This window comes from Malurus melanocephalus, unplaced genomic scaffold, assembly GCF_030028575.1.
Source record: "Malurus melanocephalus ecotype Western Australia unplaced genomic scaffold, MMel_1.1 scaffold_357, whole genome shotgun sequence".
NCBI lineage: Eukaryota > Metazoa > Chordata > Aves > Passeriformes > Maluridae > Malurus > Malurus melanocephalus.
The window spans coordinates 745,767-771,862 of record NW_026623589.1 but is presented as its reverse complement, the minus strand read 5'-3'; the positions used below and the strand labels follow the sequence as shown (position 1 = coordinate 771,862).

At 37.9% G+C, this 26,096-nt stretch overlaps 1 protein-coding gene across 1 annotated transcript; it reads right to left on the bottom strand.

The window, feature by feature from the left end:
* On the bottom strand, window positions 1-26,090 carry CLPTM1L (CLPTM1 like). The gene is made up of 17 exons (XM_057378411.1): window positions 25,854-26,090; window positions 24,829-24,929; window positions 23,269-23,458; window positions 22,363-22,505; window positions 20,381-20,459; window positions 16,421-16,538; window positions 14,933-15,027; window positions 13,294-13,378; window positions 11,955-12,058; window positions 10,538-10,603; window positions 9,864-9,914; window positions 9,167-9,249; window positions 7,309-7,343; window positions 6,929-6,984; window positions 6,799-6,843; window positions 3,650-3,765; window positions 1-2,314 (listed from the first exon to the last, which is right to left on the bottom strand). The coding sequence occupies exons 1-17, from the start codon at window positions 26,025-26,027 to the stop codon at window positions 2,230-2,232; spliced, it is 1,626 nt and encodes a 541-aa protein (XP_057234394.1). The 5' UTR covers window positions 26,028-26,090; the 3' UTR covers window positions 1-2,229.
* Between the last annotated feature and the right edge of the window lie 6 nt (window positions 26,091-26,096).

Here is a 26,096-nt window from a genome sequence, read left to right as displayed (position 1 = left end):
TATCAACTTTCTCTCCAGTAACAAAAGTTAACTCTTTTGCCAAGTCTTTTATTTGGAAATGGAATGCATAAAACAATGACTTGAACAGGAAAGTCTTGCTCATTTTAAAGRCTTAAAATGTTCTAGTTTTATATGCTTTATGACTATTGTATAGAATAYCATGAGGTCAGTGTCATGAAATGCAAGACAGAAGACAAGTAAACTCACAGTATGTAAAAGTGCAAGAGCAATTTTTCAACAGCTGTGTACAAAAATGAGAAATGAAACATTAGAAATTCGCAAATATAATATTCTGAACTTTGAGAAGCTACTCTAGAAGAACCAGTGACTTGTTTGAAATGGCACAAAAAGGGAACGTGCTATATGCATTTTTTATATCAGGAAAACTTCACACATATTTAACTTACTGTGAAATATTAATTTGCTTAACAGCAAAGAGCTTGTTCCAAACAAATTCAAAACCAGATATACCAAATGCAACCCCAGTTTTGCATAGACTTACTTAGGTGTGTTTAATGCTGAAATCAATASTCTGTAGTTACATTTAACAGCATAAAGAGACTTTAACATGACAGGAGATAAATATTCACTTCAAGACTCTTTCCATTGCCAGCAGGGTGTAAGGACTTCAGTATAGGCAAGACTGTAGTCTGTGGCAAAACACAATAAGCAGACACACTTCCTTATCTTTTTGGGACCCAAATATTTATACGTTCAGATTTTTGCAGTATCAGAACTGGATAAAATCCACTTSAAAAATACTTACAAACCACAGAAGCTGACCTGTGGTCTTCAAGGTTACTTATGAATATTTTCAATGAATGACAAATTGTGGTTAAATAGCCTTGCATAAACAGCATGCAATTTAATAAACTTAAGAACCATTATGATTAATTTGTAATCTTACTGACCAAAGGAAAACTAGAATTGGAAACTAGAATTCTGCCTTTTGGGTTTTTTAACTGTATTTTATCTGCTGCTGAAAGGAATGCATTCTGTATTTCCCTTACTGTTACTAAGAAACTTGCTTTTAAGAATCTTTAAATATTTTAATTTTTTTCTAACGATTTTTAGAAGTGGTTTCTAGATATAGCTGTGGAGTTTGAATTTTGGTATAGTAATKCAATCTGATTATTTTTACAGATTTRAAAGAAACAGATCAAAATACCTCCCTTAACCAATTCCATTCCCACGGAATATGGATTTAAAATTGTATGAAAGGTATGAATCGTTCTTTACCAGGCTATTTTTTTTCTCTGTATTCATATAGTTTGTTGAACCTATACTKGAGCAAAATCATTTCATTTGAATGGTGTGTGTTTCATCTAATAAATAGGGCWGGGAGAGAGAGTGGAMAAGACAGAGGAATTATTCCCTTTKAAACATGATAGAATTGGCATAGTGGGTCAYGGTGGTACCAAATGATGAAGAATTTAAGAAACATTAAGAGACTTTCCCAGCAYGTAACAATGATTTGCATTACATTACTACCTCCTATCCCAAGAAATCAGGTTTGTCAACAATGCAGGATTTCTATAAACTTGCATACATATTGAAACAAATCATGCTACTGTTTTTTCACACCTTGATTCATTTTAAGAAGACTGAAACCCTCTGCCATATTGTGGGTCAAGAATGTGGTGGAATTTGAAGTTTAAYAATGCCATCTGCCTTATCCTATATTTCCAACAATATATTTTTTTAGCTATGAATTCACAGTTTCTACGATTCCCATTATCTCCATTATCAAACAAGAATGATTTGTAATTAGCATAAGATCCAGTATTATACCTTTTATTTTTGACAGCCCACAGTTTTGGCAATAATCCTTGATTCTGCTGTAACACACGGTCTTGTTTTTTCAGTTTTCATAGCCTAGTGGCACAGGCATCACAGTTTCAGTYTGTGAGTTGTCTTAGAAACACAGATTTGGATCTTAATTATAATTKTCAGGATGCTTAGGTTTTCACTGAAGAAAATATGAAATGCAGGAAGTTCATATAATGTCATCTGGCAGACTGTAGAGCTTGTGAGGATACAACAGGGTCTTGAAACAGGAGGATATCAAAACTAGATTTTGGCAATATAGAAGATGTATTGTCCACGTAGTTCTGTCATAAGCTTTAAAAATACTCTTTTTAAATAAGTTTTTCCTTCCTTAAGACCAGGTAATACACAAAGCAAGTAAGAGTCCAGGATTCAAAATCTTCTTCAGTTCTTACTTATTCTCTATTGAGCTTTTAGCTTTTTTTTGGACTTTTCTTCGTAAGATTCTCCATACTCATTTACTCTGCTCTTATCCACAGGATAAAGCCTGGCAGAAAAAAAATGCAAATCATTAGTTACATTAYAGTCTCCTATCTGAAGGAATTAAGTAGTTCTGTGATGCTTAATTTTAAAAGTGAGTTTCTYTGTCATCATATTCTCTACTCTCATTTGTGGCAAAACCCAACAGCTTTAAAGATTTGTATAGACATATCAACTTCCTCACCATATGAATTCACCAGTTGTCTCATAACAGGACCTCTTAAGAGATGTATTAGCTCCCCTACAGCTTGGCTGGAGTCTTTTCTCAAGCAATCAAGAATACCTCTYAAACTTGAAACCAGAGCCCAGCCCCTATCAGAAGCTGCTATCTCTTAATGTCAACAAAAAACATCTCAGGGGACCTATTCTACTACAAACTGGTGCAATTATATAACCCCCATAATGAAGCCTGCATTTAATACTAATGATCAGTTAGACGTACATATCTCTATATTCTCATATAATGTGAACTTGGCTTAGAATTCTTGTTTGCTCCACATAAAAATGTTTATTCTTAAGAACAAGAATACACTTTCTGTAGCTTCACTATGAGCAGTATTTCGTAAGTACTGCATATAGCTTTCTGCCCCATCTGATTTCAGTTAAAGAATCTGAAACTTGAGAAATACTAACTTCCAAGTTKCTTTCTGAACTTGTGCTTGCAAACCAGGTAAATAGAAAAGCAGAGCAGGTCAGTCCCCCACCAGAAAACAACCTTCACTACTGCCCTGCAGAGCAACTTGGAGAGCATGCCTCAGATATTGAGCATATGGCAATGCAGCCCTCAGCAAGGGTTATAAGCCCAGAACTCCTAAGTGGGTTTGTGAATACAAGCTTGGCAATCTCCCTCCTTCCCCTTACTTCAGATATTTATGTCTCAGGTTTGGTTTGTGGTTATTTTTTGTTGGTTTTGTTGTTGTTGTTTGTTGGGGGGGTTTTCTCTGTTTTTTGTTTCTTTAGTTTTTTTGGTTTGGTTTGTTTTATTGTAACTTCCGAATCTGGTAAAAAATTGCCTGTTTTGGGGAAGGAAAAACTGGCAAAAATTCTATGAGAAGAGAAATATTTTGAATACTCTGTATCATGTCCAGAATTACTCAATTATGGGAAAATATTTTTGTTCCTCTTATTTTTACTGAGATCTCCTTTGCAGGGCGCCCTGCTCACCATTCCCTTCTCTGAGCATATACACAACTACCATTATCCAGACCATACCATATTATAAATTATTATAGTATAAAACTTSTGCTTCAAGMCTACCCCAATCTATAGTTCTTTATAACTATGAAACTGCAGCCGTCTATAGTAGAGTAAAAACTGGAATGAATATTAAAGGAAGGCATACCATCTTTGGTARAGATAGACGAGGAACACAACATCATCTCTAAAGCATGCCAGCCTATGAGATGTTGGCATGGTGATGATAAAAGCAAATATATCATCAATAAAGGTGTTGAATGCCTACAAATAAAAGAAAAGTATACATGAGTTGGCTGTGAAAAAAGGAAGTCATCAGTCATACAAGGTTACAGGATTTCTATGTTTTTCAGTACAAACACAGACTCCTCCTATATTTATAACAACACTTAAAGGTTATGCTGGAAAACTAATTAATGCAAACTTTAAAAAACCTTTTTTAATGAAGACCATACTGTCWACTACAGACCACAAGTTACAGAAAAAAAAGGAAGTAGAACTGTTTCAGGTAGGTGAGAGTATTGTMATGGGAGGGGAAAAACACAGACTCAATTTCAGAGAAAACTTCAAAAGAAACTGGAAAACCCCCACACTTTTGTTCATCCATTACTCAAATGACAAGATTTGCTAAATGTCACTTCACTTTCATTTTGTGCAAAAAAATGTCAATTTATTGCTATTAAGAAGATAAACTTGATGGCCTTGAAAAGACTTTAAAATATTTTGATGCTTTCCTGGAAGTAACTATGTCTTGAATAAGAGATGGATAATTTTCTACACCCCTTCCAATCAGAAATATTGTAGGCTCTATTTCTGCAGGATTAATGAAAGGTAAATTAACAGAAATGCAACTCCTCTGGATCTGGCTCTAGCCTACAGGGAGGCTGCACACATCAACTCTTACAGTGCATCAGCTCTAGTGCCCATTATGTTGCAATAAACTGTTCCAACTTACTGAAAACATCAGGAAACAAATCCAGCAAAGAATATTCCCTCTTGGTTTAACAAACTGAGTCAGTAATGTGGCTCCTTTCAGTTTTAGCAAGATGTACATTAATCCATACCATGGGGGGTGGGGGGCACRGAAGTGATGTAAGCACAGGACTCACTCTACAAAATTAACCCATGWTTACATGGTGGAACAGAACACCAGCAGAAAATGGGAGTGGTGGATAGGAAAAAGTTCTGATTAGTTGTAACAGGAGAACTCTTTCTGTCAGGTCAAAACAATTCTATCAATCTGAAGTGACTAAGGAATATGGACAGCAACTCTCAAGCCTGTGCAAAGTTTGTCATGGAGCAAAAATAAAAACCTTGGCAAGCTGGAAAAGACAGCCTTTCTAAGTGAACATCCAAGAGAGTGATCCTACAATGACAAAGGGAAGAAAAAGCTAAATGCTCCATCCGTCAGGCACAWAAGCAGTCTCTACAAGCCACTGCAAGTGAATGCACCAAGGCAGCCCATCCAATAGGGTTTACACAAGGTAATTTTCTTTTGAGTTAACTTCACTTGAAGGTACTCCTCATAAAGGTGTGAAGGCCATAAACATAAAAGCCACAGAAAGTCGAAAGTCAGAATTAAGGAAAAAACACAACGAAGCTCACTAAAACAATGATCACAGATGAGCCCTMACACTCTTCTTTCCACTTCAAGTGCAGAAGAGAGCAAGTAACTTTCAGTATCTACTAAAGAAATTAATTTACTCCTTCCAAAGCTCACTAAATTCAACTTAATTGAAAACAATACAGGCTTCTTTCTCTATATATACAAGCCTTTGTTGTGGGTAGCCTATGGCATCTAAACAGGAACCATAAATGCTCTGTAAGAAAAATCTATTCAGCAAGGTTATGCTGCTTTGAAGTAGAATAACCTCTCGTTGTTTATTTAACTGCTGATKTCTCTGCTCAGTTATTATCTTTGGTGAAGTATAATTGTGAAATTACTTCAGTAATATACCTTTTGCTCCCTCCTCTTAAGAAACATGCTGATTAGCCTAGCATGTGCCTGAAACACTGTTTATTTGCTCTTCTGCTACCAGCTACATTTCAATTCTGTTTTCCTAGATGCAGCCTGGTTCCTTAAAAACATTAAGGCAGCAGAAAATTGGACTATTGCTGTAGGCTCAYAGAAATGGAAAAGCTTTTAAAGTGTCTTTAGATCTACACATTTTAGTTCTTTTGTCCAAAATCTTCTGTTCAGTTTTGGACACTATTTCTAGAACAGTTTTTAATACTGTTTCTTTTAAGGTACTGATRTTCTAGAGAATTATATCAAGCACAAAAGAAAAATGAAAGCATTTGTGAGTGGAAGTAGAGTAGAGTTCACAAGTAGAACACATATGTCAATGGCATCAGGGTCTTGATGATCCCAGCACATCCAAGCCAGGATTTCTCAGGACACAATGATCAGGAAAACAAAGTGCAGGACAAAAATCCTAATGACTGAGACTGGTGGGAGATGATAGAAATCAAAACATATCAGTTCTTCAGGGGTACAAGAACTAAACCAGCATACAGTTGCCAATTTGGGAGAACGTATGAGACATGGGAACTCAACAGTGGGTGTCCCTTGTTATCCACATCAATGAAAGGAATCCTTACTAGCATACTTGGGTATATCATCTTGGTGTCTGAATATAATACAAACCACTTGGACACACAAGTGGGTGCTTGTGGATATGTAGCTATCAAAGGGTCAGYGAGTTGATTTTGGTTTTAGGTGAACTCACCATCCCCTCCAAGGTCTGCTATTAAGCTTGGCTGTAGCACTGCATTATTTCCTACCAGGGCAATCCAGGCAGAGTGGACAGCACAGTGCAACACCTCTTCCCCCATGGAACAACCCACCACACATTTACCCARAAGCTCAGAATTACCACCCTAGCACAAAACAGTGTGTACACTACTTCAGKCTCTGGTAGCTCCTGGAATCTGCCAAAATAAGGTCTTTTAGCATTCCTGTTTCTTGAGAACTATCCCTTGTCAGTGATGCTTGACATCTTCTTAAAATAATGCATTAAGACTGATTAATTTATCTGCAGGACCAAAATCTGCACTCATGGTAAGACAGCTGACAGTACACAAAGCAGTATTATCATAACTACTAGGACTCAACTATTCTTATTATATGGAAGGCATTATGAAAAATGAAAAGTAGGGTTTTTTTTAACAATGCAAAAAAAATCTAGCTCTTAAAAAAAAGTACTGCCATCCTTAACTATTTATTATTAGGCTGTTTCTTTTAGAAAATTATTTTTAAAATTACTGCATCCAACTWTAAATTGGAGCTTTACTCACTTTGTATGTGAAAGCCTTCCATGGTAAGTGTGCAACAGATTTCATCTAGAAATAAAAAAAAARCCCAAATTGTAATAAAGTYTGTAAGAAGAGATTAGAAAAGTAGACTTTTAGCACTTTTCAATCTTACCTTGTAGTTTACAAATAGTTGGGGCAGCATAAAGAGGAATCCAAAAGCATACACTCCTGAAGATAAAAAAAGGAAAACAAAMAAATGCACAGATGTTCATCACACAACTATACTTGCATAATTAGTGATTTGCACTCCTTTTTTTTCCCAAAGAGAGAAGATGCATCTAATTCTTTTGTTCACTTTGGGTTGATTCTTCTCCCTTTTGGGTTGATTCTTCTCCATTTTGGGTTGATTCTTCTCCCTTTTTCAATCACTATGATAAGTAAGTTACTGCATTGCATTACACTGATCCAACTGACAGAAGTTAATATCCTACCTTTGAGTCTTGGCCTCTTTTAGAAGAAATATGGATAGAAAAAAGAACAGAAGGGACTCACCATTGACAAAACTGTTAATCAACCAGGAGTACCAGCTACAAACAAAGAAGACGGTAGAGTTATACTTCACTTCAGCCAAAATTCTAAAACATCCTGTACAAAACTGTATGCTGACTACTCCAAGAACTGGCTATGTTACAAATTACTTCATGCAAGAATTAGAAACACCTCACATCTTCCTTTGATGAGGAAGGGCTCCAAAGAAGGTAGTTTAAGCAAAGGATGCTTATCAGTCCACACAAAAAGTTTAGAGAGCTTTATCAACTGCTTTTATCCTTTTTCAGACTATTTTTAAGACTTCTGTGTTGATAATCAGATAACTAATATGACAAAACTGTGCACTGAACCCTGATTGTATTAAAGCCTGCAAAGGTAACACTGTATTCTAACTACTAAAGAGACACTTAATATGGCACTGTAATGGCTTATCAAATTTCAAACAACAAATACCATTCACTGCAAACATGACAGTGGTACTTAAAAAAAAGGGTAAATACAAGGAATCTATGTTTTTCCCTCCTCAAATCTAATAACCCTCCCAGACATCCAGCGGAGCACAATCTTAGCAAAGTAAGAGCAGTGCTACAGTGATCGAATTCCATATTTCTGCWGGCAATCCTAAGAACAGCTAAGAACAGTCATCCTCTGGTTACATAATTTAAAATTAAATTTGAACTGCTGTGTTACTGACAYATTAATAGCAACATTACAGTTGTAGAAACATTTCAGTAATCCACAAACATTTAAAGAATGCATCAGAAAACGCCTTCAAGATTAAAGGATAATCCACTACTAAGATTACTTGTCCTGTCACATTTCCTTACTGATTTAACAACAGCAAGAATTCTATTGTATCAATTGTTTTCACTTCCTTAAGCTGCACTCCTAAAAAATCTGGAATATATGTTACAGTATATGGAATATATATTTACAGTACTGAAAGGATTCAAGAATTTTGTGAGAAAAGCAGAATTTTAAAATGCTGCATGTTTGTTAGCTGCTTTCTTTCTAAGACAAAAATCTTTCCAAAAACCTGGCTTTCTAAAAGCCCAGAAACTGCCCCAGTTTGTAGTGAGTGTTACAGCCCATGTATGCAGCAACAGCTTAAAATACCATTAAGAAGAACTACTATTGCTTGTTTTCTCCCATTCACCTGGGCCTAATGACTACAAAAGAAATGTCTACATAGCCACCACCTTTCCTACAACAGTCTCACAGCTGTACACTTGCTTGCATTTCTCCAACACAAAATTTTTTTATCTCCATTTTTTTCTGGACCAGCTATTTTGAGTGAAAAGGACAAGGGTTTCCCTTGTTCATAAAATATTGAGTGTCCAGCTCTTGCTGAAGTATTAATATGTTGGAGGAAGCCTATGGCTTTAAAGAAAAAAAGCGACCTCTCTCAGATATGCTTTTGCTTGCTTGCCATCCTGGCCATCATATTTAGGAATAGAGAGGACTCTTGTTCAAAGCAAATAATTTTGTGAAAGTTTTTGCTTCTCTCTGCTATAGCGGTGGTTCAACCACTGAATTCCTTTCATCTCTCCTGTCACCAACTGGTCCTCTGAACATCARTGGCAGCTTTCTTCCTCCTCTTCTGATTGACAGCTTACTCATGTATGCAAGCTATTGAATTCCATACTAAAGGAATATCAAGTAACTTGTGAAATACAACATCCTCCTTCCTGCTTACAGGATGTTAAAAAACCATCTAGGCTCTTCAGCTTTAGATAGACAGAATGAGGAAGCTTCCAATTCTGGGTTATGAATCAAACTAAAACAACAGATTTCCATAACCATACAGAAAAAAATGGGGAATGTTTACTGTCATATGAGATAATTTATAGAATTACAGTACCTTTTGTATTTGACATTCAGCAAGGAGTAAGCTGCACCTCCAATGCAGAGTGGATAGAGCAAATATGACAAGTATTTCATAGCCTAAGAGACAAGGAAAATAGTTCACATTTTATATACTGCTGATTTTTCATGGCATTAAATAGAGGACAGCCACAATTTTTTTCCTGGAAATCTTTTTCTATTCCCAAATGTCTCCACTGTGCTTCCAGTTCTAGTGGTAGTGGTGAAAATTTCAAATCCCAGTTCAGACACCAATCACCTTAGAGCATGTGCACCACGAGACAGCACAAAGATCAGTGTCTAGAAGTAGCTCCCTGCTTAACACCAATGTTGTCACCTGTGCTCAACTCCTTTCAGAAATYGGGAACCACATGAACCTTCCTCCAGTATAAATAACAAGTACAAATATCAACTTTCAAATTTGTGAGTGGCAAGCCTTTCAAACCTCTCAGGTAAGCCACTTGCAATTCTGCTTCTCAGAGCAATGTTTCAACCAGATTCAGCTACCAAAGGAACTCTTCCACTGGTTCATAAATAATCAGAATGAATCTTCAGTCTGATCATCTACACAATGATGATCCACTTGACAACTATGAGAACATGGAAAACACACTTGCAGGAAAAAAGAGCAAAATGAGTCAATCAACAGGTTACATATACAAACTTAGACAAGAAGTCACAGGATTCCGTATTACCTGGGCGTCATACTCCTCAGTTTTCTTTTCTGAGTCATTGTATGTACCAAACTGCAATACATATAAAAACCATMATCAAGTCAGAACATAGAAAAGCATTTGCTGTCCAACTCCCTACATTAAGCAGGTAACATAGTTCTCATAAGCTTCTATATAGGAGAGTTACACATCTGTCCTGTGCAGCCTGCTAAATACACTGCATGTTCTGCAGTCTCAGCACTTCGTTTTTACCCAGAAGAATCATCAAAGAATGYACTGCCCCCAGAACACRTCACATCTTCTGTTAGKTCCACAATGGAAAAGTTAGTCCTAGAGGTTCACAAAAAAGCCAGTTTTTTATTTTAAAATATGGTGTAATTTAAGAGTGCCTTTCCAACACAGTGGCAGAAGCACAGTCCCACCTATTAAGATTTAGCAGGACTGACAGAGAAGTTCTGAAGTTTCTTGCACCATAAATACATACAAATAGCTGCTTCTTCTAAAGAACTCCAAGAAAGAAACAGGTTTGAAAATGCTCATCCTGCTATTGGAGTAAGCCATTCATAAAGAGATATACWTAGGAAGGTTTTGTAATTAAAAAAAAMCCCTTCATTTCACTAAAAGTSAAGTTGCACAGTAATCTGGAAATAGATGGATGACTCAGAGTGCAATTAACAGGGCAATGTCTACTATACCTGAAATCTGGGTCTCAAACCTTGCCACTTGATTGTCATTTTCAAGGCTTTCTTCACTTTCCAGAGCTGTGATTAGCAAAAACAAAATGTGCACATAAAAGATTATAAAAGGWATGTCTTATGGAGGATTCAGATAATAGAAGCAAGATTCCAGAATACCTATTTTAAGCACCCACTGCATAAAGCAGTAGCAGCCTGACTGCAGCACACACTGCCTGTATCTACACAAACCAAATGCCGTGTCATCAGACAAGTGATGAGTTCAAGATTCTTAAATCTCTTTATCAGATGATGTACTTTCAGTGAAGTAACGTAGTCTTTCCAGGACATCYGAACTGCAGTGCCTAGGTTGGGTTAGCACCAACATGCACCCCAAGTCAGGCATTTAGAAAAATCTCCAGGAATCACCTGCCAAGCAAGTTTATAAATGCCTTCGATGAAAGTGCCTCAGAACTCCTAACAGTGATTAAGTTGGCATTTACTGAAATGTAATGGTCATTACATTTCAGTAAGTGATCTACAAGCAAAAATCAATGAATCCACCGAATTATTTGGCTTACTGTACAGCTGTAACAGCCTGACCCCAATGTAAACCAGAAGTTTCAGTTCACCTGACAATTTACTCAGGTACCCACCCTGCTATGCAGATTTGACAACTTAGACAATGCAGCRCCCCAGGAGAGCTACACTCCATGAAGCTTTTTGTGGAGAAGGTTCATTTGTTTAACTTTAGATACACCAATATTCTCTTCTCACCCATCATATATTCCAAACAAAAAACAGGGACTAGGGTAAAGATGATCCTTTACTGCTCTCTTTGATGCAAGTGAGAAAATCACTTTTCACAGAATCAATGTCACTATTAGTACTGCATGAGAAACAGGAGTTAAGAACAAGTTGTGAAAAAGTTCTTCCTAGCAAATTCCTCTGAGATGTACTGTCCTTATGACTGTTGTCACTTTGAGACAACCACGCTACCTGCAACCCAATGATTAGATGTGGACTTGTGGAATCATCCACACGTGCAGCAGCCTCCTCCTTTTCATCCTTCCCTGATGACCTCAATCACCCCAGCACTGTCTGTGGGCACACAACCTGCTCTTTGACAATGATTCCATGTAGGCTTGTTGACATGGTTATAMTTGCTAGTTCAGGAGTAAGGCCTATCAGATAATGTGATAGGTGGAACCTCAGCATCGCTCTGGTTTCTACAGTATCAGCTGGACTATCCCAGAAAAACTGATACTTCTAGTTTAGTTATTTGATCAAAGGACACAATCTCCCCTGCCACTGAAAACCAAGGACATGAATGCTACAGCAAAATTTTCCAKTAACTAGTTTAGCATTATTTTTCTACAATAAACTATGGATGTTGCTGCAAATACTGGTATCTGGTGCTACAGCTTTAAGAACTCACCTCAATCACTGCACCAATGCCTGCTGGGATCAGTACCAATAAACTTGTTTGTTCATCCAAAAGGAAAAGAAATATTACCACAGTACTAAAGCACCGCCAAAGCACTAGACAGAAAAARTGAGAGTGGAAGGCTTATTAATATTTAAATGAACAGCTGAGATGACAGAAGMCTGATGGCCTATTTAGTGTTATTCTGTCTTACACAATTTAAGTATGAATTTAGTCCAAAACACAGCCAGTGATCTCTGGGCAAACAGAGAACAAAAACATTTTACACAATCCTTATCACAGAAAATGAAAGAAAATTGGAACACTTAATGAAGGCTTCTGTACTGCAGCAATTCAGCAATGTACCAGTACTGTTAGGAACTATAGTCATGATTCTTGTCTCCAGAAGCTGCAAGGCTGGAAGACAGTCAGTCTTTGAAGCTCATTTATTGTTTGTAAATGTTGGAAATGTCTTTTCAATTTTACTGAGTTTTGAAACTGGCAATTGACAMTTATTTCTGAAATTCCATTGACCGTTCTGAATTTTTACTAATGTTTTGGCACACATATGCCAACAGCAGTACAGCTGCTTTAAAAAAACAAATGCACTCTCATGATACATGAATGCCTTCCCACCCCCCGGTGTTGATATGATAGAATTAGGGATAGTCTCAGAGGTCAAGTGACTCCAGGTTTATAATTTTGCTTTATAATCCAAATTGGAAAAAAAAAAATCTACTGGAAAAACCTTCACCTGTTTCTAGGAAGGTTTGGCAGGATGTCAAATCACTATGTTTCTCTCATCTTTCCTATACACAAATCAATTCAATCCTCYCATGCTCTCCCCCTCACCCCACCCCAGGAGCCTCTATTGCTCCTGTTTACATCAAAGCCCAAATCAAGCAAGAGCATTACACTACAGCACTTCCACCCACAAATATTTTGGAACCTGTAGTTATCTACAAGGAACACAAGGGACTTGCAGAACAGCACAAACCATGAAAGCACATTCTCTCCACCCACGGAACTTTTTCTGGTCCTCATTCTTTTCTCAAAGTACTTTTCTGTTCCTTCAGCAAGCAAAATATGGTGACTCAAACTAATTCCCAATTCCAAACAGTCAAACCTCAGAAGTGACATGAGTGCTTACACTCAAGTGATACCTGAGCACAGAATTAACACAGTTAGAACCACCCAAGTGTGTAGACTGCTAGCCATCTCTTCTTTGCACACAAAACCATATCATTTTTCTAYCTCTGTGAACCTACAAAATGTCAAGTTAGAGCAAGACTGAAAACACACATCATATAATAGACAGCACATAGACAACACTTTGCATTCTAGTCCATACCTGCTTTTGTAGACATGCCAATCATGCTCCTCTTTTTCTTCCAAAAACTGATGTCATTTTTAAATGCAAGGAAATCAAAGAGAAGCTGCAAATAGGAAGAAACATACTCATTTACTTGAAACATGCACTAACTAGAGACTGAAAATGGTAACAATGCATTCAACACGGTATTAAAAAACCTTCCACTTTAGAAGCTTCAGAAATGAAAATTAAGAATCAAAAATAAAAGCTAAAAAGAAAAGCTGTTTTAGAAGGTCAGGCTCTAAAAGCAGTGCAAAATGACAGGATGAATTTCAAATACTGCTACCAYTGCAATGCTACACAAATCAGTGTCCTGTAAAGAAAGTCAGTRATCMAAYAGAGGGTAACTCATGATAGAGGGTRAAGAACGAGGACCCTGAGGAACCACACACCTCTGGAGAGACCAGGGAAAGGCACATGAAATCAGACTGAAAATGCTCTGTATTTGATTGATAGTTAATCTGGGTTTCAATAATACCAAAGCTTTGAAAAAAAACCAATCCTACAAAACAGCAAGCTATGTTTCCTCTGTATTTTGTCACTAAGTTGACCTGAACTTCCAGGACATTTTAGAATTCAATTTGTAGGAAGCTTTTTTGTTTTCTTCAGTATTTTAATTCAGTATATTTTTAAGTATTGCTTTTAAGCATGCAGTTGCCTTAAAAAAATTGAATATAGATTCCAAAAATTCTTGGGTCATTGCATTTTAATGAGAACGTTTCCAGTTGTTTTTTGTGGTGTTTGTTTATTTGTTTATGGGAGGGGGTTGTTGAGTTTTTAAAAATTATCTGGGAAAATGATGCACAAAAGAAAAAGGTGTCAGAAAAGTACCAGACTTGTCCCAGACTACAGGTACCTTGCAACTGATAGAGTGAAAAAATTAAATTAATATGTCATGGAATTCTAAGTCTTTCCAATCAAATTAACTTACAYGTAATGCAAGTATAAAGAAACATAACATTCCAGACAAGTTCTTAACTTTCTCWGAGTATGGGAATTGTGTGGAGTGTAATTGTAGATTACAAAAATATTCACATTGAAAAAACCGTCTAAAAAAACGAGTTCATTAAAACCAAGAATCAGACTTAAGCTAATGCTAAGAAAGAGACAACAAGAAATAACCATGAATAGAACCTTGTTCACTCTGCAGCAATATTTTTGGAGGCAATTTATATCAGCTGATATAAATTTCTGCAGGGATTAGAAGTCAGAGRCTCACACCCTACTATTGGTGCCCCAGCTATGCCACTGCAGTAGTAAACTTTGCGAGAGGTCAACAAAATTTGAACCAATGCTGTCAGGCATATAAATGCTAGATGCTTTGGTTTCACTATAACTTAAAAAGATAATGAAGGCAATGTTTTACATTTCAGGCAATACTGTTAGTTTCTACATACTTGTTTCAAATTTCTGCTGCATTCAAGATTTGTRTATTAACTCTTGGAAATATATTTCTTATATTGGAAATATAGCAGACTTGTACCACAAAACACTACCAYTGCTCTACTGAAATTACTATTTTCAAGAATAATTCTTAATAAATGAAACACCTGAAACTCAGACACAGATGCCCCCTTTTTTTCATCTTATGTACTTCCTAAAAACTAAAACCACTTACATGGAATGCTGCTACGAAGAATGTCAAAGCCAGAAAATACAAGTTAGTATCAACAAAAATTCCTTTTACTTCATCTGCATCCTTTTCCGAAAACCCTAGGAAAAAGAACAAATCACTGTGCAAGAAGTACCAGAAAGTTCACTGCTGTTATGCCTGAGTGCAGTATGAAAGGAACCTTATGTCACCAGCAAAGTTTTGTCAATGACTCATAAATCCAAAATATGATGGAAGCTTTACTGCTAAAATCCTAATCTACCTATACTTTGCCAAGTTATTTGGCTTGCCATAAACAAAACCCATCAGTTACAAGCCTTTAATTTATGTAATTACAATGTGTTTTGTGCTGTGCGTTTAACATATTGCATAATTATAATCTAAGCCGAAGACCTGACAGACAAAGGGCACGATAGAAATGTCAGGAAATAATTTTTGCCTCATKGGAGAGAAAACAGGTTATTAAAATTGCCCTCTGAACTTTAGTTTGATACGTGAGAAGAGTGAGCTTCACACCAAAAGAGAAAAATGAGAAAAGGACTACAATGTAAAGCACAACAGAAGTCRGTGAGAAACATGGTCACAAATGCAACATTGACTGAAGCCAGTTCTCAAAAAATACACAATGCTGTGTTGTATGGCAATGGCACTTGAGTTCAGCACCAACTTACTTTGCCATCACAGCAAGAACATGGCCATTTTCAAGAGTTTGGAGTTCTGCTACTAGTCTAAGGTGACTGTTCCAGAAATTACTACAGTGGGAAAATTTCAAACCTTATGATTCACTATCATCTATGTACTTAGGGGGAACAAGCAGCATATTAGAGAGGTTTTTTTTGAGACAGATGAAGCACTCCTGGGATGAGAGGTCTTGATATCTGTGTCTATCACAASACAAATGAGACATGAACATGAAAATTTCAATTCTGAGGAGGCTGACAAAAAATTATYAGGAAGTGAGGGCAGACAAATGCCYTATACAAACTCWGAGCAAGCAATCACTTGACTCTTTCAAGACAGTTATGTTTAGCAGACATACTTGTAGCTTYAATATATATTAGCCTGAGCTAAGGAGAAGCAGTTGGATTTTACTTAGGAGGGCCTGCCTCCTCCTGCCTCCTAGTATTTCACTGTAGATATATATGGCTACAGTGAGCAGGTCTATATACCTTTTATCAAAGCCTATGTACCACTAATCTGGCTATTAGGGGAAACTAGTGGTCAACATGCTCTTCTTGATTATGTCCTCCTATGCTTTTACAGACTAGTATCCAAATAAAATTAATTTTAAAAATGGTTAGTTCACCTCTGTATTCTTGTTTCTTACCACAAGTTAACATGTATTTTTATCTTTAACTAATGTAAAACAACACAAGATATGTAGCATTAAACCTTTTCACCAGCTGTCCAGAAAAGTGTCATCTATGCACATAAAAGAGAAGTTGAGGGGATASTTGTGGTTTCTTGGCCCAAAGTCATTAAAAATAAGCGTACCAAATTGCTGGAGGGAGTACACAGCATCCTGCATGTGGATCCAAAATCGGAGTTTTCCAAGAGATATYTTGTCATATGACACTGTAAGAGGTAGCTCTGTTGTTGAACGATTTATAACCTGCGTTTCAAAAAAACATCGTTTTATTTTAAATAGCAGAAAAATGGCAACTATTACTTCATTTTTTAAATAAAGGAAGTGATTGTATCACAGTATAATTTAATCACACAATTTTAAGAACTTCGTTTTTTGAAGGAGAATCAGATCTTAGACTTCTATACACGCTTGAAGTCTGCATTTTTTTCCGAGAAATGTCAAATTAGCAGTTTGTTCTATTCCAGTTCCTATAGCAATGTCACTGTTGCTGTACACAAATGCCTGAGATGGCAGTATAAAATGAGAAGAGTGTTTAAGATAATACTTTTGACAGTTCTTCTCTGAATGTAGTGCTAAGATTACCTAAACTAGAGTATTATAAAATAAAACCCAAAAACTCAACCAACAAACAACTTGTATCCCAAAAGCCACAGCCAGAAATTTACATTGAGGCTGRTTTTGAGAGAAATTGAAAGGGTAGGGAAGCCAGATGCCACCAGCTCAGACTAGGGAAAACACCACAGCTAAAGCTAAATAAGGTAACTTTGGGATCTCGGGTGTCACAAAGACTTTCTTCCTGACCCTCAAAAACTAAATTTCAGCTAATCCCACTGGCTCATGTGTCATCTACATGCTACTTAAGTTGGGAAAAAAAAAAGTCTCAAAATGCCTCAGCTCCTTCTGCGTGATAGCTGTCCACCTTTCAAACAGGTTTTAAAAAAAAAAAAAAAAGAAAAAAACCCTTGTCCTCTCAGATGTTAGAATTCCCTGCATCTACTTCACAAGTTCAGGCAGTATGYTTTACACTTCCAAGGAGAGCTCAGGACTACAGACTGGCAGGTAYGCTTTGCAAGAGTTCAAGATCTACCGGGCCAGGCTTCTGATTTACTCCCAGTCTTAATTCCCACTTCAGACTTGCTATTATACACTGAATGTTTCTATGGTAATTAGTAGGACACCTAACTGAGATGAATGGACTTCTGATTATTYTTGTGACACAGAACATGGTTTTGGGCTCTCCATCTATCAGYAAGATRTAAACTGAGGGCTACATTTGTTCTCCCATTTCACTCTTTCYTCCAGTGAGCACAAACAAATCTCAATTTCACCACCCTCCCATAAGSTTTYCAGAGARTGGCAGAATATGCAGGCACATGAAGGAGAGGAAGGGAAGCTGAGAAAGTTTCAYGAATACAGCAGAGAGAAAAGCTTGACAAACAGCGTCAGGGATCTCTGAACTGAACGGAACAATAATCAAGTGTGGTTAGACCCGACTGTAGAGAATGCTGGCAAGATTCTATAGCTGTTTGTCAGAAACTATATAGACATCTTCCAGGCTACTTCTCCTTTTCAAAGGATTCCTGTAATTCATTTAGTCTCATTTCAATTTCTCAGTCTATTAAAGACAGCATTAACATTTCTGGAAGAAAAGGAAAAGGAATTTTATCTATGGAGGATGGACAAGAAACAAAAACTTTGCAAGTAYCTGGGTAAGCAGCATGTGGCAAGYGCACTCTCTRCAAGAACTGCTTTGGAGGATTTAGGTGTAGTGCAGGGTGAAAAATGCAACAGAAAACAGAGATGGGAATTCTCCCACACCAAAAGCAAACTAAAATAAAGATAAGCAGAATGAATTCTTTCTCAACAAACAAATCAAAGCCTCCAAGTGGTGCCTCACAACCTCAGTGTGTGATGTTTGCTAAGCCTTTGAAAGCTAGGAACAACCAAATCCCTGCAATACTATCCACTTGTGCAGTATGGCATCAGAGTATCACATATTACTTCCAGCATTCCATTTAATCAATACCACAAAATAGTGTGTAAACATTGCAAGCAAGTTCAGTGGTATGAATTTTAAATTTACTTCTTAATTCCATGCAATCCCCAGAACCCCAACACTGGCAAGCACATTTAGGAACATGAGGAACACATAATTTCTAGATTGCAGTACTTACCACAGAAGAACTACATCYTGAATAAAATGAGAGTCAGCTGGCAACCTATACAGCCCAGTACAAGCTGGGAAAATCCATCGGCAGCTCCATGATTTTAGGTCAGGCWTGGGAAACAGACACTGTCTGCACCCCTATTTACAGTCAAATGTTAACCGGGCTCCASAAAGCTGTACCACCTTCTTTCCTTGTTCTTTCCTGCTCTTCACTTACTCCTCATTCTCTCACAGGATGTCTACTACAAGACCACTTTCTGCAGGGCTTGAGAGCAATTTRGCCAGTCACTACTGAGACATCACATAAGCCAGTGCTGAAGGGGAAGTTTGCTATTTTTAGTGGAATAGTCTTTGCAGCACTTCCCAGGATCTTTAATGACTTTTTGAGCCAGTGAGTTACAACAGCATTAACTGTGCCATGCATGACAACTGCAGGAATGCCATTAGTAASACGAGAATGCTGAATTTATTTATAAACAGGGTACATGATTTGACCAGTTAGAAGTTCACATGAATGTACTGAACACAACTGGATGAGCTGTGATAAAAAAACTTAAAACAAAGGACAATGACTACTAATAAAGACATTACAAATGTATATCTAAAGAAATACTGGACAAAATTATCTGCTGTCAAGACTTGTAACAAATGCTCAGGAGATTATTTTGCTGAAAAAATTTGGGGTAAAAGGCACACAAGTTCCTAAAGACTCTCCCAATCRCTAAATAACAAAATTCTTTGTCTGAGTTGAAGTAACCCATTGGAGGGATAATTTAGAAAGTTTATGGAAAGTTTACACCTACCAAGGCTTCCATCTAGAAGATGGAGAACCCAGACAGAGCACAGACATGCTCATTTAACTGTTTTGAGACATTCCCCAAGACTTGTTCTCAGTAACTCCAATTACCAAACTCCAGTAAGTGCAACTGAAAACTTGCAACTGCAAAACTTAACTAAGCATTGCCAAGATCAGCATGGTTTAAATAGAGGAGACTGCCATGTGTAACCTGTAGCAAAGGAACTGCASAATTTCCTACAAGAGAAGAGTTGGGCAAAAACTGAATAAGAAAATTTCATTAAAATTTATAAAAAAACTTTTTTTTTTAAACTGCTGGAGTGACTGAACACTAAATCAGGTTGCCCATAGAGGCTGTGGCCTCTCCAWCCTTAGATATAATCAAAACTCAGCTGGAGAAGGCCTTGAACAACTCACACTTTAACAACTCCCAGAGTAGGAGTGATCCTACTCTGGTAAGGGGCACTGGACTAGCAATCTCCAGAAATCTCATCCAACTTCATCCCTCTGTAATTCCATTACTGRAGTTACAAATTCCTGATTTATTTGCACAAAATCATTGGACATACTGTAACACCAAGCTTTCAGGTGTTTGAGTCACTCTAACATGACAGAGAGCAGCACCAGGAAATTTAACCACAAATGAATTTTGAAGAGATAAGAGAATAGTTAGTGACTTATCTCAAGTGTAGCTCCACTACCAGCTGTGGATACGTCAACATGCTCATTTCCTGAGAGATATCAGAAGCTACTCTGGGATGCTAACAAAACTTCTTCATATTACACAGTCAGACTACTCAGGAGACTGCTCCTACCCCTGCTGGTGTTACAGTGATGTCCTCCATATCCACCCAAAAGGCAAAAGCAATGGAATCCAGACATCTTTGGTGGAATAGAAGACACTGCCTGACAAATACTTCTGCCASAGAGAAGTCTTGAAACCCAGATCCAGCTTCTGCAGTTATCACAGTTGATCACATTAAGTTAAATGGTCATTGAGTTTTTTCATGTGTTTATACTTTTTCATTACAGCAAACAACCTATGAGAAAATCTTAATTAAAACAACATTGAAGATTACTGTCAAAACTATTAAATGTAATTAAAGGTATTCTATTACTCACCATCAAATCTTTCACTCTGTTGCTTAGCTGATCAATAAATAATATTGGAAGGTAATGCACTGTCTTCCCCAACTGAACCCTAGGATGTTTAAACATGGATTTTATGACTGTAGTGATCTAAAAAGAAAACTACTTTTATTCAAATTAGCACTCATTCACCACTTTCAGATCTACCCATGTAGAAATTTCCCACCATCTTTTCAGGCACATTTTCTTTTAACACACAGCAAGAAATTAGCCACTAGCCTAGAATCAATCTTTCATTGAAAAATATCAGTATTGAAAAATTTGTTTTTACTATTCTGTAGAAAGACAGAACAAGYAAATAAAAATACAAATGAAATTGGTTGTGATGATGCTGAAGCTTTRGCATGACCAAAGGAAATTTTAAATTCTGTGGAAGAGAAACATGCTGATGTTTACTGCCATGTATTTGTATCCTTTGTCTCAAATATCCCCCTCCTACTGCAACCGTGACACCTCTCCACCATCTCCCCCTGTCCTTTGTGCGGGACATGTATCACATGCTTTAGCCCACAYGGGACCACGAATGTGATAGCTGATGCCCAAAGGGGAAGGCCAGATACTACAGCAGGGAGTGCACAAAGAACAGAAATCTTCTCTGCCATCTACAGAAGCTCTCACTTGGATTGCACTACCACCTCACCAACCTACTATCCAGTACAAACTTTATAGCCTTCAAGCCCTCTATCAAATTTATTACTGTAAAGTTATTTAGCAAATCATGACCTATATGCAATTGCTTTGTCGGTATCTTAGAAAAGTATTTAGCCTAATGCCCTAACAGACACAAGTTCTTTAAGTCTTCAATGGAAAGGCAGTTATCTACACTGTGATGTTTTTGGTAAAGGTCTACAGAAGTAGCATAATKCAGATTTTTAAAGCCTGAAAGTTAAATTCTCACTGTTGACAAAAGAAAGACATCTCTATGCATGCTAAGAAAGACTGCATTCTAAATATACAATGTGCAACAGTAACGCAGGAAAGTACTAAATAGGGGCTCAGAAATAGTGCTTGGTTATTTAAGTGATTTCATTTCTATGTAATAACTATGATAAAAGCTATTGTGAGTGAAATTGCAGCAGGTTATTTCATATCCTAACTATCTGCCTCACTAATATAATAACAAAACAGCATTGATGCAAATCAAATAGAAAAAATTATCCTAATTCATCAACCCCAGCACAACAACCCTTTCTTATTATGGCTCMATTTTATGAGTTACTAAGTTTATCTATTCTGGCTGGGAAGTTATCCCAGAACTCCAGGATCYGCTGGTTAATCAATTACTTTTGGATTTAGGAGGGTACTTGTAGAGAAAGGCATCAGCATACAGCAGCACAAGCCTATACAGCACTACTTACATGCTAGATACGGGAAGCAACTGAAGCAAGCTGTGAGCARTTGAAGCAAGCTGCCTGCACCTAGTGGCCTAAAAAACCTATCCCTGCTACTTAATATTTTCTGGAGGAAGATGACATAATGTAGGAACACACACTGTCAAAGTAGAATAAAGCCAATCATAAAGGGAGGAAAAAATATATCATAGGAGATCAGCAGTGCCTCTTCAGCACCTGCAGTYTGTACAGATAACTTGAAGATGAAGGACAATTGGAAAGGGTCAATGGATGGTAATTGCTCTGAAGGCCAGAAGGACAATTTGAGAACAAATGGTTTGAAGTCTGCTGTAGAATTTTACCCGTCTCTCTGTAGTCCTGCTTTGCCTTACTATAACCCCACACAGAAAATTCTAAACTATGAGATGTCCAGCAACCAGGTATCTCCGATAAGGTTTTCTTGTACATAATATCTTAACAATTTGTCACTATCGAAATGCAAGCATAAACAGCATCTGCTGWTTCTCTAGGTGGCTATTTAAATAAAATACTAAAGAAGGCCAGTGAAGAAATGCGCCATAAGTTTATAATAATAAATCTAACAAAATTAAGTCATTGACTTACATTTTCATGTAACGGTGAACATCAGCAGGGAGAGATGAGCCATCAAACACAAAATCTTCCACCATGACATTTAAGGTTAGTCTTGACCTCCAGTGAGAGACAGGTTCATCCAGGGCATTGGTCTGCTTTTCTGCTTCAATTTGCTTTTAAAAAGGAATAAAAATACATACTGCTAAACAACACAAAATTTTGAATAAGATAATTATCAAAACTCACAGAATCCAGGAAGTCATTAACTATATCAAAAATCGGAAGCCCACTAAGAAACACTTTAATTTTTGCCAGATCAAGTATTTTGCTCAAATACAACAGACTGGATTATAAAGGCCCACCACAATCTGACACTGAAAAACTTCAGTGTCCATTCACAGCCTTATTCATCAAGAAGAACTATGCACTTAATTGATCTCCATACCTTAGGAATATGGATATTAATAAGAAAAAAATAACTTTGAAAGCAGGACTACACAATAATCAGATGTTACTTCAAAACAGTCAAAAAGGATGTGGTTGATCCACTAAACAACATTATGTTTGTCTTCGTATCTTATTCTTCTAATTTACAACATTAGAGCATATTCTTTCACATGAATTCAATTCACTATAGAAAGCACACTATGGTGTCACAGAGCAATACAGTATTGCTACCAAAAGCAATGAATCCTTGACATAGTTATTGTTAACTAGGGAAGTGTTCTAATAATTGGACGGTGTTTTAAAGAGCTCTGCCTCTGCTCTGCTGAGTGATCTGCTATTAGCACGATAATCAAGATTTTGGTTTTTTTTTTTCTGTTGTATCATCATTAATTTCAAGTTGCAAGCACAGCACATACTAACACTAGAAGTGCCTATGAAAGAAATTAGTTAATCTGCAGATGTTCTTCTATAGATGGAACACACACCTACCTTTGTGTCTGATTCACCAGTGAGCAAATTAATCTCTTCTGGTTTGGGGACCATGTACGTGGTGAGAGGGCTTACTATATGCACCTGCTTACCATCATGCCAAGGTAAAACGCCAGCATGATGAAGAAATATAAATGCATATAATGTGCCATTATTTCGGGTTTTCTTTGGTACAGAGACGTTCACTGTCCTAAAATACAAAATAAATATAGTATGAGATGACATAGTGCATGCTGAAATATTTAGCTATTACTGCACATTTGGGTTGCCTGGAACACAACAGTTACTTCTGGCTAATATGTCCCATGGCTGAATGGGGTCACTTTTTATACCCCAGTAGATATCACAATACATACATTTCCTTTGTTTTACTATTATCTTAAAATAGTTTAATCTGTGTCCATTTCATAGTTTATTGCCCTAGATAACACAGGACTGCATCATCAGTTCTTTCGTTGTTTTCATTAACTGACAGGTCACAGGGCCAAAATGATGACAGCACTTGTAAAAAATAGCCTTCCATATGTTGGATATGTATCACAGATCCCATACATGATAYAAAGTTTAAAAAGAAAATCACAAAGTTTTCCCAAAAACTTTGCATTAATAAAATATCTTCTCAGCTATGGCACGCCAAGCACATAACKCTAAACTGGAGCCCCCAACCATGAAGTCCCCTTGTACTAGCCAAGAAATCATCCTACTTGCACCCTTTGCATAATGCCTCCTCTATTCCTGTAGTCTTGCTCAGCTTATTCTGCTCTGAATACTTTCAATGGCTTAGCAGACCCTGTCAGTAAAACAATTCTTATAAAGTCTGTCAGAGATGAAGTTTATTATGACCTAAACCAAAAAGTTCTTTAATCACAGAAAATGCAGAGAGTGAAAGAACCTGGGAGACTACAGTAAAGAGAGTCAAGAATGAGGCAATTATTTTCAAAAATCAAACAAACAAAAAGTGAGGCAGAAAATATGAAGAATAGAACAAGTAGTTCCAGTCATTTCAACTGTACAAAGCGCATATGTACAGTGCAGTCCAAAAGTTTCTCTGAGGGCACAATCTTGGCATCTATATCTGTTCAGGAATATGCCCAAACCTTAAATTACCAGAAAAGGTTTTCTTGTGTGATTATTAGCAGCAACAGTTATGGAGGAGTGAGTTGCTAGAACACAGGAAAGGAGAACGTGATTTGACTTCCAAGTCCTGTTCCAGGTCTGAAGCCACAGCAATTAAGAACCAAATGTAATGTGTAGCCAATGTCCTACCTATGTGATTAGAAGGAAGTTAGCACTTCCAGGCACACTTCTGCAACACATTCTGTCTTTAGATTTTTCTCAATGGAAAGTAATTTTTACCCCTATAAGCAAGGCACACTTCTGCAACATATTTGTCTGAAGCAGCTGTTTGGCTAAAAACAGCATGCTGATCTAAACTAACCAACAGTAAAGTCTACCTGGCTTCRWGCACACTTCTGTCCATGTAACTCCTGGTTAAAATGTACACATCAGAATTAAACAATGGACATCGATAATTTGGATGCTACTGGTCCAGATCCTTACCTTTCAAATTTGGACTCGATATCAAAGTCCTCCACATTCAAAATGAGATCTATATTACTCTCAGCACCAATGCTTGACCGTGTGGTAGTATACACGCTTAACTGAAATCAAAATACAGCACAGACAAATTAAAGTACAGAAATAAATGTATACACCACCACACTTAAAGAGTCTGTATTTCAGCTTCACTAATTACCCCAGTTGCAKGAAGGCTGTACACATAGGAAAAGAAAACAGCACACTCAAAAAACCTCTTTCAGCTCCTACTGTAACAAATCCACTAAATACATTTTAATAGGATGACCTGTCTTGGAACCTGAGGGAAGGGGAGGCATTTCCCAGAATCAAAGAACTATCAGGACTGTAAAAGACCTCTGGGAATCACCCTGTCCAAGCCCCTGCCAAGGCAGGGTCACCTGGAGTAGGTAACACAAGAACACATTTAGGTGGATTTGGCATGTCTCCAGAGAAGCAGAATTCCCAATCTCCCTGGTCAGCCTGTTTCAGCGCTGTGCCACCCTGGACATAATGAAGTTCCTCCTCACAGTGAAATGGAACTTCTCGTGTTTTAGTTTATGGCCATTACTCCTCATCCGGTCACTGGGCAACACTTAAAAGAGTCTTGGCACCCATCCTTTGAAATACTTACATGAATTAATGAGATCCCTTCTCAGTCTTCCCTGGACTAGAGAGGCTCAGTATTTCTTTTGCAAGGCTGCTCTAACCAGTGTGTGCACGACAGCAGATATACAGAAATCAATAAAACAAACCGAAAGCAAGCCCTACCCGTGCACCAGCCAAGGGCGTTCTCCACAAGGCCCAGCACTACGACAGGGCGGGGGAGTGGCTCGCTCAGGCTGGGGCAGGAACACGGGGCAGAGGCAAGGACAGGAGGCAGAAGCGGGGGCAGGAGGCAGGGACAGGGACAGGGGCAGAGGGCAGGGGGCAGAGGGCAAGGACAGGGGTGGAGCCGAGGAGCCCATGACTTTGTCGGTGCGCCGAGGGGCCCTCCCCACCCCACTTACCTGCAGCTTGGGCCTCCGCGCCAAGTAGGGCCAGACGCATCCCCCGGCCGCGCCTTGCGCCGCCGCCGGGCAGGGCCGCGTGTAGACGATGCCGTACATGACCCAGCAGGTGTGCGCCACGTACACGGCGAACACGCCCACCACCAGGCTGGTGAAGGAGCTGCGGCTCAGCATGGTGACAGTGCCGATGGCGATGGCGGCGGCCGCCCCCGCCCCCCGCCGCAGCCCCGCTCGGGATCCGCC